This window comes from Ceratotherium simum, chromosome 39, assembly GCF_057802395.1.
Source record: "Ceratotherium simum simum isolate JZ-2026a chromosome 39, ASM5780239v1, whole genome shotgun sequence".
NCBI lineage: Eukaryota > Metazoa > Chordata > Mammalia > Perissodactyla > Rhinocerotidae > Ceratotherium > Ceratotherium simum.
Window position 1 is genome coordinate 2,451,983 of NC_141938.1, and position 13,994 is coordinate 2,465,976.

General features: G+C 59.3%; 2 protein-coding genes across 3 annotated transcripts; one reads left to right on the top strand and one right to left on the bottom strand.

Moving 5' to 3' along the window:
- Window positions 1–792: 792 nt before the first annotated feature.
- Window positions 793–6,966, bottom strand: GET3 (guided entry of tail-anchored proteins factor 3, ATPase). Its single transcript, XM_004442536.3, has 7 exons — window positions 6,747–6,966; window positions 5,767–5,914; window positions 2,812–2,960; window positions 2,577–2,727; window positions 1,822–1,929; window positions 1,535–1,732; window positions 793–1,136 (listed from the first exon to the last, which is right to left on the bottom strand). Exons 1-7 carry the CDS (start codon window positions 6,905–6,907, stop codon window positions 1,005–1,007), a joined length of 1,047 nt encoding a protein of 348 aa, XP_004442593.1. The 5' UTR covers window positions 6,908–6,966; the 3' UTR covers window positions 793–1,004.
- A 1,449-nt stretch (window positions 6,967–8,415) lies between these two features.
- Window positions 8,416–11,531, top strand: TRIR (telomerase RNA component interacting RNase). Of its 2 annotated transcripts, XM_004442535.2 has the most exons (3): window positions 8,427–8,798; window positions 10,730–10,807; window positions 11,102–11,531. In XM_004442535.2, the coding sequence occupies exons 1-3, from the start codon at window positions 8,448–8,450 to the stop codon at window positions 11,207–11,209; spliced, it is 537 nt and encodes a 178-aa protein (XP_004442592.1). In that variant the 5' UTR covers window positions 8,427–8,447; the 3' UTR covers window positions 11,210–11,531. The 2 variants fall into 2 exon arrangements, with proteins under 2 accessions (XP_087281514.1, XP_004442592.1); XM_087425388.1 differs by lacking the exon at window positions 11,102–11,531 and having other exon boundaries at window positions 8,416–8,775; window positions 10,730–10,806.
- The last annotated feature ends 2,463 nt before the right edge of the window (window positions 11,532–13,994 follow it).

Sequence of the window (13,994 nt, forward strand, 5' to 3'; positions counted from 1 at the left end):
TGACTTGGAACTGGCAGTGGCTCGAGGTCGTGTCTGGTCCTGGGTTCTCAAGTGGGGATGACGGTGGCTGTCCAGGCTGTGGCGGGGGGCCAGAGGGGGAGGGAAGGGCTAAGGGGACCCACGAGGTGCCTTCCAGGGTCAGGTGGATTTATGCCACGGCTCTGTGAATGGCTGGACGTGCGGCTCCATCTCAGGGACGAAGGCACTGAAGCTGACGCTGCAGGCCACTCAGCAGACTGCTGTGAAGGTGGGGCAGGGCTCCAGGGGCCCCTTGGCCTGAGTCCTCTGCCATCCTGCCCCTAAGCAGTCCCCCTGTGGCAGCCCTGTGCGGGGAGGGGCTGATGCCATCCCATGGGGGCAGGAATTGGGGGTGGAGACTGTTAATCCCCAGTCTGGCAGGCCCAGCCTCTGCCCAGGGCGCCCACTAATTCCCAAACCAAACAGCAGGCAGTGTGGGCCTGCTGCCGGCCTAATCCGCTTCCCACCAGCCCGGGGCTGTCTGAGGGGCCTCCTGGTTCCCACGCTCTGAGCCTCGAAGGAAGTGGGCCGATGCCCCTCTCTTCTACTCCAGGCTTCACAGCCCCAGCAGGAACACCTCTACCCATATAGAGCTACAAAAAGCAACCCCTTACTGAAAACACCCTCCTTCCAAAACTACCATAATAAATACACATCTCTATTAGGTCTCTGTTGTGACTGTGCCCCTCTAGACATGACATCTTTGTGCAGTGAACAACTTGTGCAACTGCACATGGAGGCGCTGACCGCCAACCCCCTATATCAACATCCACAGTGGTTTAAGATCATTTTATTGAGGGGCGAGAGGCGGGGAGAGGTGGGGGGCAGCTTCAGCCCCCCAGCCCCACCAGGGGGAACAGACTCCCTCTCCGCCTCCTGCCCCCCACGTGGCTCCCCCTGTACTATGGGGGGACTTTGTGCAAACTGTGCCCCGGCGGGGGCTGGAGGGTGGGTGTAAAATGGCAGCGGCTGGGGCTGGCGGCGTGCTACTGGGCGCTGGGGGGCTTGTAGGGCTCCAGGAGGAGGGCGGAGAAGGTGTTGACCTTGTCCGCCCCCCGCACCTCGTGGGGCAGCAGCGGCAGCTTCACAATGTGGAAGTCTTCATACAGGTCCTCCATCTGCAGCGGGGGCAGAGGGCAGAGGACAGAAGGCAGCGGTCAGGGGGCCGCAGGGCAGGATGGAAGGGGTCGGGCTGGGGACCTTCCAGGGTCAGGGAGAGAACATGGGGCAGAGGCTTCACAGGGTCACAGCGGGGTGTGGCGCCAGTGAGGTCAGAGATCACTGCGCTGGCCCTCCACTCCCCAGGGTCACGGGTACCCAGGCCAGCCAGTCCTCGAGCCAGAATTAGGGTGAAGGATCTGGAGGAGGGCAGGAGGGCAGGAGGCCAGGGCAGAGGATCAGAAGGTGGGGTAGAGCACAAGGTCAGAGAATCGAGTCAATGGTCGGTGGGCCCCAGCCAGGCCCTGACTCCCAGGGTCAGAGGTGCGGGGCTGGGCGGGCAGCCAGGCATGCGCACCTGGTCCAGGTACTTGGCCTGGATCTTGTGGCGGGCCTCACACATCTTGCAGGGCTTCTCAGGGTCAGGGAAGACGAGCTGGTTGACGATGATGTTGTGCGTGTCGATCTTGCACTTGGCCAGCTCCTGGATCAGCCGCTCCGTCTCGTAGAGGGACAGGAACTCGGCGATGCACACGCAGATGAAGGTCGTCTGCTCCTGCCGGGTGCGGGACAGGACGGTGAGGGCAGCTCCCAGCCCTGTCCCCATCCGCCGAGCCCCCCACCGCCGCCTGGACCTCGACTCACAGGGTCCTTGAACTGCTCGCTGACCGAGCGGATGACGGGCAGCGTCTCCTCCAGCTTGGAGGCCAGCTGGTCTGCGTTCATGTCGCCGAGGCCCAGCATGTTGCACATCTGTGGGGAGACGGGGGAGGGCTCGTGGCTCCCCTGGCGCCCGTTACACCCCCTGGTTAGGGCTCACTAACCGCCCGGGGGACACTCCTGATACCTCCCACTGGTTAAGGGCGTGGGCCCTCGAGCAGACCACAGCGGTCAGATCCGAGCTCTGCCATTTCTGGGGGACTGTGGCCAGGGGCTTGACCTCCCGGAGCCGCAGTTTCCCCATGTGTAGACCTTGGGGGTTGGGGTGGTGTGCAGAAGTGTGGGGGCATCGGGGTTGCCATGCTGTCATGCTAATAACAACCCACGGGGGCACTCACATGATCTCCATTTGACAGACAAGGAAGGTGAAACCCAGAGGGGTAAAGTGACTTGCTTGAGGTCACACAGCTCTGTCACCAGAGTGCAGAGCATTGGAACCTGGGCCACCGGGCTCTGGAATACGCACTTTCAAGCTCTGTCTGGGGCACTCCGTGGGCGGGGGTGGGGACACCGAGTGCTGTGGAGTAGGGGGACAGTCCTCCCCCGCGAAGATCCAGCCCACCCACTGGGAAGCGCCGACGGAGAGCGGGTGGGTGGGAAAGGCCTTCGTTGCTGCACATCTGGGGGCTGGGGGCCCACTGGGACTCAGGGACTCCTGGACGCCCCGGGGCCCCGCCTGCCTGTGAGATGAAGGGGCTGATCTGGTTCTTGATCTGCATGAGGCGGCCTAGGCCCCGCTCCACGATGGTGGGGAAGTTGAGCAGCCTCAGCGTGTGGCCCGTGGGTGCCGTGTCAAACACCACCACCGAGAAGTTCATGCCCTTCACCAGCCTGCGGGGAGATGGGGGTCAGCCTGCTCCACTCCCTCGTCCGCCCCAGCCCGGGGCCTCTCCCGCTCCGCTGGCCGGGCCTGACCTCATGACCTCTGCGTAGCTCATGGCCTCGTCGATGCCCGGGAAGGCGCTCATGGCCTCCTGCATCATCTTCTTGCCCATGCTCAGCATGTTGTCCTCCTCGAAGAACTCATCGGGCAGCTCGGCCACGCCCAGGCTGGGGTCGATCTCCTGGGGGCCGAGGGGTCGAGACTCAGGCTGTTGCTACTGCCAGTGCCTTCCCACCTGGGCACTGGGCCAGGGGGTGCCCGTGGAGGGCCCCGACCTCAGGCCCTTCATCAAGTCATGGCTGGGGACACCCCCGAGGTGCCATGGCCCTCCCTCAGGCACTTAAGAGCTCATGCGGTTGCACGAATTGTCACACCATTTCACAAACAGACGAAAATTGCAAACTGTGATCAGGGCCCCCAGAGGGAAGCCAGAGCCTGCTGCAGGGCCTTTGCACTGGCTGTTCCTCCATCCCAGTCCCTGACTGCCTCCAGCTCGCCCTCTAACTTGAGCCTTGCCTGACCACCCCATCCGACAGGGCAGCCCCAGCCCCCCTGCCCCGCTTCCTTTCTCCTCAACATTCAGCCCGGCCTCACATCCCACATGGTTTATTTTTTATGTTTATCATCTGTCTCCCCAACCAGAATGTCAGCCCAATGAGGGCAGGGGCTTTTCTGTCTTGTTAACTTCTGTGGCCCCAGCGCCTACAAGTGTCTGGCACACAGCAGGGCCTCAACACATGTGTGGAATCCACAGAGGGATGACCATCCCTGGGGTTCCTGGCCCATCCTGGACTCGGGGCCTCCCTCTCTCTCCTCCTCCTGTGGCACCTCTTCTGGGTGACTTCACAGGTCCCGTGGTGCAGCCCCCGCCCTGCTGGCGTCAGAGGTCACTTCCCCGCAGGGGGCTTGCCCACCCATCGGTCACGGGGGCCCTCTGAGCTCCCCACTGCACGCTCTGACCCGGGCCTCCTGGCCTCCCGGCCTCCCACCTCAAGTGTTGAAGCCTCTTTGGGCACCTTGTCCCCTCCCCCCGCCCCCTTGTTCACTGTCAGTGTCCCTCTTGGCCAGTACCTTTCTCCAGCCCGGGCTCCACAGGGGCCTCTGCAAACACTCCCTTTTCCCTTTGTGGCTGGCAAAGCCCCACCTGGTGACTCTCAGCTATCTGGGGTCACTGTGCTGAGGTGAATGTCGGGGGAACACACCTGACCAATAACTCCCACCTTGCCCCCCATTCCCCATCACAAATCTCCAGCAGGCACTCAACCATCCAGACAGTCTGCCCCTGGGGCTGTTTATGGCACATTTTCTCCCTCCCCAACCCCCTCTGTCCCATTCGCCCCTTGCTCTCTGATGAGACTTGTGCCCTGCCTGGGGTCTCGGCGAGAAAGAGAAGCCACCGCTGCCAACACCCTCATCTCCCCCCAGGACGTGCCCCAGGCCCCCGCCTTGCCTCGGCATCTCTGGCCCTGGCGGAGCCCAAGTCCTGAGCCTGTGTGCTGGACGGAGCTCCTGCCCGCCTGAGGCCGGTCCTCTGCCAGCGTCCTTGCTCCCTCCCGCAACATCACTGTCCTTCCCTGATGGAGCATTTGCGTCAGCATAAAAAAGCCCTCCCTACCCCTGACTCCCATCTCCCTCCAGCGATGGCCCATTCACTTCTCAGCTCCCATGAGGGCAGTCTCCGTCTCCACCTCCTCAGCTCACCCCCTCCAGGCAGGCTTTTGCCCCCGTTCCCAGGGTGAGCTCTTTAAATCTGATGTGCCTGCCACAGCCTCTTCTGCGTGAGTCCCTCTGCCTCGCTGGAGCTCAGGAACTCACCCTCTGGCTCTGCTCCCACCTCACCGCTGGCTCTTTCTTGGTCTCCTTCCCCAGCTCCTCCTCCTCCTCTGCTGGACCTTAATGCTGATGTGCCCCTGCGTTGTTTCCAGGCCTCTCTGTTCTCTCACGCTCTTCTCCACTCACACAGCTTTAAATACCACCCTTGGGACAATGACCCCCAAATCAGCGCCAACCTCCTCCAAGCTCCAGGCTCATCTAACTAAGACGCCGTCCTAACATCTCCACTTGAATGTCCAGTGGGCACCTCGGATTCACTGTGGCAAAAGCCGAATTCCTGACCTCTCCCTTCTAAACCTGCCCCTCTCCTAGTCTTCCCCATCCCAGCTGCTCTGGGAGCCAACTAGGAGACGTTCTTAACTCATTTCTTTTCCTGACCCATTACAACTAAGCAGCCACACTGCTTTACTTCCAGAACACATCTCAAATTTGACCACATCGCCCCCACTTGAGTTCAGGCTGCCATCGTCTCTTGCCTGGTCACTGCCCCAGTCTCCTTGCTTCCATCCTTGAGTTACAATCCAATCTCTGCATGGCAGCCACAGGGAACTTTTTGAAAAATGAATTTGGCCATGACATTGCCCTGCCTAAAATGAACAGCTTCAGGGGCCGGCCCCTTGGCCTAGCGGTTAAGTGCACTCCGCTGCTGGCGGCCTGGGGTTCGAATCCCGGGCACGCACTGACGCACTGCTTGTCAGGCCACGCTGTGGCGGCGTCCCACATAGAGTGGAGGAAGATGGGCACGGATGTTAGCCCAGGGCCAGTCTTCCTCAGCAAAAAAAGAGGAGGACTGGCATGGATGTTAGCTCAGGGCTGATCTTCCTCACAAAAAAAAAAGAACAGCTTCCCATTAAACTTGGACTCAAAGCCAAACTGCTCCCAGTGGTCTGCGAGGTTCCACACTACGCGGCTCTGAGTGACCTCTCCGATGTCTCCCTCCCCTCTCCTTGCTCACTAAGCTCAGGTCACTCTGGCCTCCTTTCTGCTCCGCAAACCCTCCTCACTCCTTCCGCTGTGGGTATGTCTAGGAAGCGGTGAAACTGGAGAGACAGTGGATGTGGCATGGGCAAGACAAAGTGGCTGAGGGTGGGCGTCCACGGGAAGGGCCTGAAGGGGCCTTTGCCAGAGTGGGGAGCTGAGCCTGCTCCACTCACCATGGCGAAGAGGTTGTCATAGCCTTTGACCTTGGTCGGCACCTTGGAGAACTTCTGGTCAAATGCGTCGGAGATGTTGTGGGCTGGGTCAGTGGAGATGATCAGAACGCTCTCCCGCCCTTTGGACAGCTGGACTGCTAGGCTGCAGCTGGGCAAGGGAAAGGTCAAAAGCCGGGGACGGAGGGATCAGGCTCTGCTCCCTAGGTTTGCACGGGGAGATGGAGGGTCCCAGGAACACGGGACCCGGAACAACAGGGGCCTTGAGAGGAGAGTAGGGGTAACTGTGGGATCAAGCCTCAGTGCCTGCAGAGGGACCCTCTCACCTCACCTACTGTCCCCTCCAACTGGCTAGAGTGGTAAGGTTCAGCTGAGTCGCTCTGGCCTGATGCCTGCTGCTGCTTTGCTGGCACAGAGTGGTATGGTCCAGCTGCTCAGCCAGCATAGTTTGATCCTGTGCCCCCCTCAACGCTAAGGGATCCCTTGCACCCCCTGCTAAACTCAGGATGGTTCAATCCACTTATCCACGATAATTTGCGCCAGGGAGCCCTCCACTTCCTCCCAGCTGAAGAGGCTGGAATGGGAGTCTTATCACGTGTCCTCTTCCCCGCCTTCCAGCACCACCCCCACGTGGGCAGAGAATGGCAAGGTTCACTAGACTAGGATAGTGCGCCCCGGTGCCCTTCCCCCTACTCTGAGCTCACTCTGGTACGGTCCAGCTGATTGCTCTGCCGCCCACGTGTGTTGGGTACACTGTGGTTCGGCCCTTGAGCCGCAAAGGGGATGGTCCAACTCAGAGGGTGCCAGGCCTGCATTCAGGAGGTATCTTCCATTTGCTCCAGGGAACTTCCAGGGAGCAGAACTCGGAAGACCCCGGCCCAGCCCCCTTGCCCGGCTCGGGGTGGAAGAGCCGGTCTCCGGCCTCCCCTTCGCCCCGTGGTACATCCCACCCGTCTTCCCGGCCCCCGTCGCAGCCTTCTTACCTGCAGGTGGTCTTGCCAACGCCACCTTTGCCCCCGACGAAGATCCACTTAAGGCTGCGCTGCTCGATGATGTTGCTAAGCGTGGGCTCCAGCGGCTCCACATCAGGCGCATCCTCGAACTCCTCTGCCTCAACCCCCCACCCGGCCACCCCTGCCGCCATCTTGGAACCGGTTCACGTGATCAAGCGGAGCACACCACGCAGAGCACCTACAGGGGAAATTGCCTAGCACATCCCCATCAAGGCTAGGAACATGAATTAATCTCCTCTTGGCTTGACTTTTAGGAGCTAATAGAAGCTATAGTTCCTATGTCCTCCGCTTCCGGGGTTCACTTTATCGACTTCTTGTCTACATTTTTTCAAAGACTCCCCCTGCCTTATTAATATATTGGTACGTTCCTGGCTACTCCCCTCCACTGATTGGTCCCTAAGTCTTGCAGCGCTCCTTTCATTGGCTACATCTTTTCTTACTTTCACCAATCACTCTCAAGTCTCGGTAACCGCCAACCTCGCCTTAGCAACCAGCTAAACACCCGGTTCATGCCCTTTCCGTGAAGTTACATTCGAGGTCCGCCATGGCCTGACTCCATAGGCTTAACTACCTGTCCATCATTTCCTCCCTATTCTCCAAATTAGGTCCCGACATCGCCTCAGGTTCGTCTCCTCTGTTATCCGATTGGCTGTGAGCCACCTGGTTCCTGACGCAAACCAATCATAGATGAACCGATTAGTTGGCTGGAGACAAGTCCTGGGGCTGCGAGTGAGTTAGAGGGAGAATGACTCCAGTGGTAGGCAAGGTCCGCAGAGCCCGTCCAGTGCTCCCTGAACCCCCATGCTGGGCAGGCCAGGGCAGGGACCACACCTGCAACTGCGCTCCTTGTCGTAGTAGGAACACTATTCCCGAAAACTTCCTTGCACTTGGCTCCCTATTCGAGGGGGAGGCTCCAGTTCAGCGAATTCCCTGTTTGAACCTCTGCCCTGGGCAGGAATACAAGCTGGGTCCCAGGCCCTTGGGGGACACTCAACCTTAGATGGGGACTCCAGCCTAGAAATTTCCGTGGCTTTATTTGAGTACTCTAGGCCATAAAACAATACCTTGATTCTCAGATGAGGACCCCAGCTTCACAGAGCCAGCGTATCCCTATTCCCAAATGGGACAGGTACCTAATCCAGAGATACCCTCAGTTCTATTTGAGGGCACCAGGGATCATCTCAGTGAGGGGAGGGACCCCGTCTGAGGCTAGTTAGGGACCTAGGTTCCGAGATGGCAGCTGAACACACAGCCTCAGACGGGGTCCCTCCCCTCACTGAGATGATCCCTGGTGCCAGAGGGGAGTCTAGCCCCGGAAAGCTAACGCGCCCCCGGTCCCAAGCGGGAATCTCACTCCGGAGAGCCGGCTATAGCCCCAGTCCCTCTCGATGGTCCCATTCCCGGGGAGACCATGTCTTGCGTAGCGCCTTCCCAAATCTAGCTGAATTATAAACATCCGCAGGGCTGGGCATCCCCCAGCCGGCCAGCCGCGTCGGGTCTTAACCCCCACTCGCCCCGCCCCTCATGCCCCGCCCCCACTGCGGACGCCTTGGGTTGGGGGGCCCGGACCGCTTTTCCCGGCATGCATTGCCCGGGACGAGGCAAGTCCGGCGCCAAGCGCGGGGCCCGAGCGGCCTTCCCGGAGTCCTTTGCGCGGCACCTGGCGACAAAATGGCTGCCCGAGGGAGACGGGCGGAGCCTCCGGGCCGGGAGGCGCCGGGCCCTGCGAGCGGCGGCGGCGGCGGCGGGAGTCGATGGGCTGAGTCTGGGCCCGGGACGTCGCCCGAGAGCGGGGACGAGGACGTGTCGGGCGCGGGTTCGAGCCCAGTGTCGGGCGGCGTGAACTTGTTCGCCAACGACGGCAGCTTCCTGGAGCTGTTCAAGCGGAAGATGGAGGAGGAGCAGCGGCAGCGGCAGGAGGAGCCGCCCCCGGGCCCGCCGCGACCCGATCAGCCGGCCGCCGCCGCCGCGGGCCCCGGGGATCCGAAGAGGAAGGGCGGCCCGGGCCCCACGCTCAGCTTCGTAAGGAGCCGCGGGGGTGGGGGCGGGCGCCGGGGCCTGCCTTGGCAGGGGGAATCGGGGCCCGAGAGAGGGGGTCAGGATGCATCCACCCTCCGGCCCCGATGAGGGGCCGTCCGGGTCACCCGCTGAGCATGCAGAACCTGGATTCCCGACGAGAGAGGTCGGGGGGCGGAGGTGGGGACCCCTGGAGCATGCCCGCAAGAACCAGGAGCGGGAGGGAGTTGCATTGGAAACAGAGCTCCGGGGATGGGGAAACCAGGATACCAGGATTGCTGTTTGAGTGGCACCCAACTTTGCATGCTGGGACCATCTCCCACTTTGGGGAAGGGGGCAAATTCAAATCTGGAGTCCGAGCTGTGTGATTAGAGACTCAGACTACTTACTGTGTGACCTTAGGAAATTTGCATGACCTCCCTGAGTCTCATTCGTTCAGTGTGCATTTATTGAGCCTTACCTTGTGCTGGGCATCCTGCTAGGTGCTGGGTATACCGTGGTGAACGTGATAGACAAGATCGCTGCTTTCGTGGAGCTGGGCTGGCCCACCCTCATTTTCCCTACTTACAAAACTAGATCTCATCTCATCTTCGTCTGTGATGAGGGTTCAGTGAGGCCATCCTGGAAAAGCGGTTAGCAAAGGGGCGTATAGGAAGGGCTAAACCAGTGGTTCTCAGTTGGGGATGATTCCCCCATCCCCATCCTCACACTTGGCAAAGTCTGCAGACGTTTTTGGTTGTCAGAATTGGGAGTGGGGTGCTACTGACATCTGTGAGTAGAGGCCATGGACGCTGCTCAGCATCCTACAATGCACAGAACCACCCTCCCCCTCGAACAAAAATGATGCTGCTCAAAACGTCATTAGTGCCAGGTTGAGAAACTCTAGGCTAAATAAATGGCATCTGTATTGATTGTCAGCTCTGAACTTGTTTTGTCTCTAGTGTTCAGATCAAGTCCCTGTGGTGTGGAGAAAAAAGTGTTGACTTGAGAATAACGGACGTGGAGGGGGGGGTCATGTGTCTTCATCTGCCAATAATGAAGCAGTGCAGGCCCCTTGATGCCTGGTTGAGGGGCAGAGATGGGATGATGCCTGGAAAGCCTGTTGCAGCCCCAGGAGCTCAGGAAGCCCCCAGTGGGTGGGAGAAGATGAGGACCAGGATGAGAGTCCAGAGTTGAGACTTGTGTTGGAGGAAGGGAAAGTGTTAGGACCTGGGCTGGTGTGAGAACTAGGTGGAGGCCGAGTGCCCCTCCATGAGCAAGAGTAGCAGCTATTGTCACTGCCCTTTTCATTTGTTCATGGAGGGGCCACTGCAGGAGGCCCCTTAAAGAAGCCAGGCCAGGTTAGGTGCAGGGGAGAGACAACGTCTCTTGATGGTTACGGATGCTGCTCTGTGGCTGAGACCCACCTGACCTGAATCCAGCTCCATTGTTTGCTGCCAGCATGACTAGAGTACAGGTCTCTCCTTCTCAAAGATGTTTCCTCACCTGTAAAACGGGGATGGTTGTAATCTTCATCTTAGGGTAACTGTAAAAGTGGAAGGCGATAATCCAGCCAAAGCACTTGGCACAGGGCTTGGCATCCAGTAAATGCTCAATAAAGGGAGCTGTTGCTGCCTGTGTGATTCCTGCTAGGGTTGGGGGAGGCTTCAGCCTGGAGAGTGAGGACAGAGCCTGTCCCTGCCAATGTGGGGGTTCATCTCGCTCCCTGGGAGGGCAGCCTGGGTGCCCAGGACTGCCTGGGCATCATGGGCCTGGGGCAGGCGCTAAGAGTCGCGTGTGCTCCTCTCTGATTGCTGCGCAGGTCGGCCGGCTGGCGGAGCTGGGCGCGGCGTCGGGACGGGCCACCGGGCCGGGCTAGGAAGGTGTGGTGGGCCTCAGCGCCGCCAAGGGCGGGCCCGGCTCCTGTAACCGTAGCAGTCTTCTGTCCCTTCACCCAGGTGGGCAAGCGCAGAGGCGGGAACAAACTAGCCCTCAAGACGGGAATAGTAGCCAAGAAGCAGAAGACGGAGGATGAGGTGAGCAGGCTGGGGTGGGGGGCTGCCCAGGTTGCCTTGCTTTTCCGGCCTCATTGCTTGGCCAACAAGCCCTGACCCTCCCTCTCCAGCGTCTGGGCCTGGATGGGTGGGCTGGGTGGGGGAGGAGGGCTTTCAACACAGTCCCAGCTACCTGGACTCTGCATATCTTGACTTCCAACCCAGGACCTCCGGGGTCACGCTGGGGGTGGGTCCGCTGTCTCAGGACAGTCCTGACCATGGGTCCTGGCCTCCCTGGCATCCCCTTCCCGACCCCCTGTGTGTCCCCACCAACAGGTATTAACAAGTAAAGGTGACGCATGGGCCAAGTACATGGCAGAGGTGAAAAAGTACAAAGCCCACCAGTGCGGTGACGATGATAAAACTCGGCCCCTGGTGAAATGACCCCCTTCCCCGCCTGCCCACGGCCTGGGACTCTCTGCGATGTACATAACTATTTAATGCAGCGGCAGCGGCGACAGCCTCCCCCCAAGGACTTATACACAGAAGGAAACCGAGACGCTTCCCGCAGCCGTGGACCGTTCTCCGGGACTCTTTTTTTACCTTGAGCACTTGCCTCCTGAGACTTCATAGAACAGTGGTTTACTGTCCCCTCTTTTCCCACCCCCTCGCTCTCTCTGGCTCTTTCTGTCTTCCTCTTCTTGCCCTCCCCTCCCTGCCCTTAGCCATCACTTCTGGGAAGTAAAGAACTTGACTTAGTGCCGGAGCTGTGTGCTGGGTCTGCCTTCTTCACTGTCTCTATCCTAAGCCCTCCCCCGTCTGCTGCCACCGCACCCACCAAAGCCTGGGTCTGGCCCAGCGAGGGGGGGCTTTGCGGGCGTTGGGAGGACAGGGGTGTGTCCCCTCCTGTAGGCCTGGACTCTCATCAGGACCCATATCCCCACAGCCCTGACTGCCCCCCACTGTTGCTCCTTATGTGCAGTGTCTCTTCACAGAGAGCTGTTCGTTTGTTCGTTCGGCAGACACGTAACGAACACCTGTGTGCCCTGGCTATTCTGGGCCCCGGGGCCACAGCAGTGAACAGAAGGGACCACGCACACTCCCTGAAATTGTGGAAGGAAACAGGAACAGACAAAGAGGGGAATCCATTTTGGGTGGTGACTGCAAAGAAGTACAGGGCAGAGGCTGCCCAGAGGGTGTCTGTTTTCGTTGACATCTGATCAGAAACCTGAGGGAGGTGAGGAGTATGTCCCAGGTTGAGGGAACAGCAGTGTGAAGACAGGCAGGAGAGTGGCCCTGATGGGGAGCTTCGAGGAGGCCCATCTGACTGGAGACGGGTGAGGGAGGAGGTGAGTGGATTATCTACAGAGCCTTGCGTGCTAGGGTGAGAATTTGGGACTTCATTCCTAGTGAGAAGAAGCCTTTTGGGGGTTTTGAGCTAAAGAGCAACACAGTGTGTTTTATAGCTTAACAGGATCTCCTTGAGGGAGGCTGGGGCAGAACCGGAAAGAAGGAGGAGCCGAGGCCATGGTGGGGCAGGGGAGGTAATGGGGTATTGGCAGTGGAGGAGGTGATGAGGGCTAGGATCCGGGTTCCAGTGGGGCTGCTGCACACGGGGGAAGGGCTCTCTGTCCTGCCAGCTACTCGCGGCCCTTCCAGGGAGGCTGCAGTTGTACGTATGATCAGAAGGAGCTCAGAGGGGCCTGTTTGTCCCACCTTGTGAACAGGATCATTGACACGTTGGGACAGGGTGTCCTAAGGAAAGTCTGACTCCCTTAGTGCCCACTCTAGTGCTCCTTGCACTTCTGTGCCCTCCTGGCCTGCTGCTCATCCTCGTGGAGCTGGAAGCTGCCTGCTCTCCAACGAGCCCACAAATATTTTAAGATGCCCTTACGTCCTGACCCCTTCTCAAACCTGCTAGACCTGGAGCAACATCTGGGCCCCCCAGACATGGCCTCACCTCCCAGGACTTTCCAGGCACGAATGCCATGCAGCTCAGCACTCCTGCCCATCCCAGGGCCAGCCTCCCTCCCCTTTCCATCGGGGAGGACCACGGCGGGCACCGCGGGCCACCTGGGACGTGAAGGCAGTGGGAGGAGGGCTGAAGTAGCACCGCTGGGCCTCAGACTGTCAGCTGCAGCCTGTAGGGGTTGAGGTGGGGTGTTCCCAATACCGAGCACCAGAACAGAGAAGACTTGTCCTGGTGGTGCTACCGTTCTAGTGGGGGAAACACGAGAAACAAAGTACAACAGAACACATTGGATAATTATACATTCTCTTGGCAAAAAATAAAGTGTGAACGGGGGACCGGGATGAGAGTGGGAGAGACGGCAGTTTTAAATTGGTCAGGGATGGCCTCCCTGAGAAGGTGACATTTATCCCAAGTTCTGAAGGGAACAGGCAGTGGGACAGGCAGTGAAGATGGTCCTTGGAAGTGTTCCAGGCCGGAGGAACAGCAGGTGCAAAGCCCCCAAGCTGAAAGCGCGCCTGGCTCGTGGTGGAAGAGCCAGCAAGCAGGCTTCGGAACAGGACCTGTCCCTCCTGCTAACGGTGAGGCTGGTGTGGTTATTTTCCACATCACTCGAGGGTCTCTCCCTCCTACTTTGGGGATGCTGAGCTGGCCCAGGTGTGACTTTAGCCTTGGGAGGTAGTGTGGGGGGAGGGGACATAGGAAGCCAATTGAGCCACCTCTGCCTCCTCCCTCAAAGCCACCAGCAGCGGCTGGATCTTTAAAAAGAAACACAGTGGGAGAAGTAGGTCACCCCTGCAGCAGCTCAGCCTCTATTCTGGAGTGTCAGGAGGCAGGAGGAGCTGATGGAGTCTAGGCACCCCCCTTCACCACGCTCGCCAGCCCTGACCTGGGGAAAGTCTGAAGCCGGAGGAGAATCGAATTCAGGTTGTGGTGAGTCACAGCCCTGGCTTCAAACTATTCTGGTGCCTGTTAGCTGTGTGATCTTGGGTAAGTCACTTAGCCTTTCTGTGGTTCAGGTTCTTCATCTAGAAAATAGGGGTAAATTACAGAAGCATCTCTAGAGCCAAGTTCTAAAGTAAGGGCAATGTTCATACAGTCAACATTAACCCTGACAGTATTTAAAACAGCTGTCATTGCTTCTCCGAGTGAAGCAGTTTGGCTTGTGTTTGGGGCCGTGTTTGAGAAATGCTAACCTCTGAACGCGGGCATAGCTTGAGGAGATGCTCAGGCAGGGCGGCTGTTGTAAACCGAGAGGAG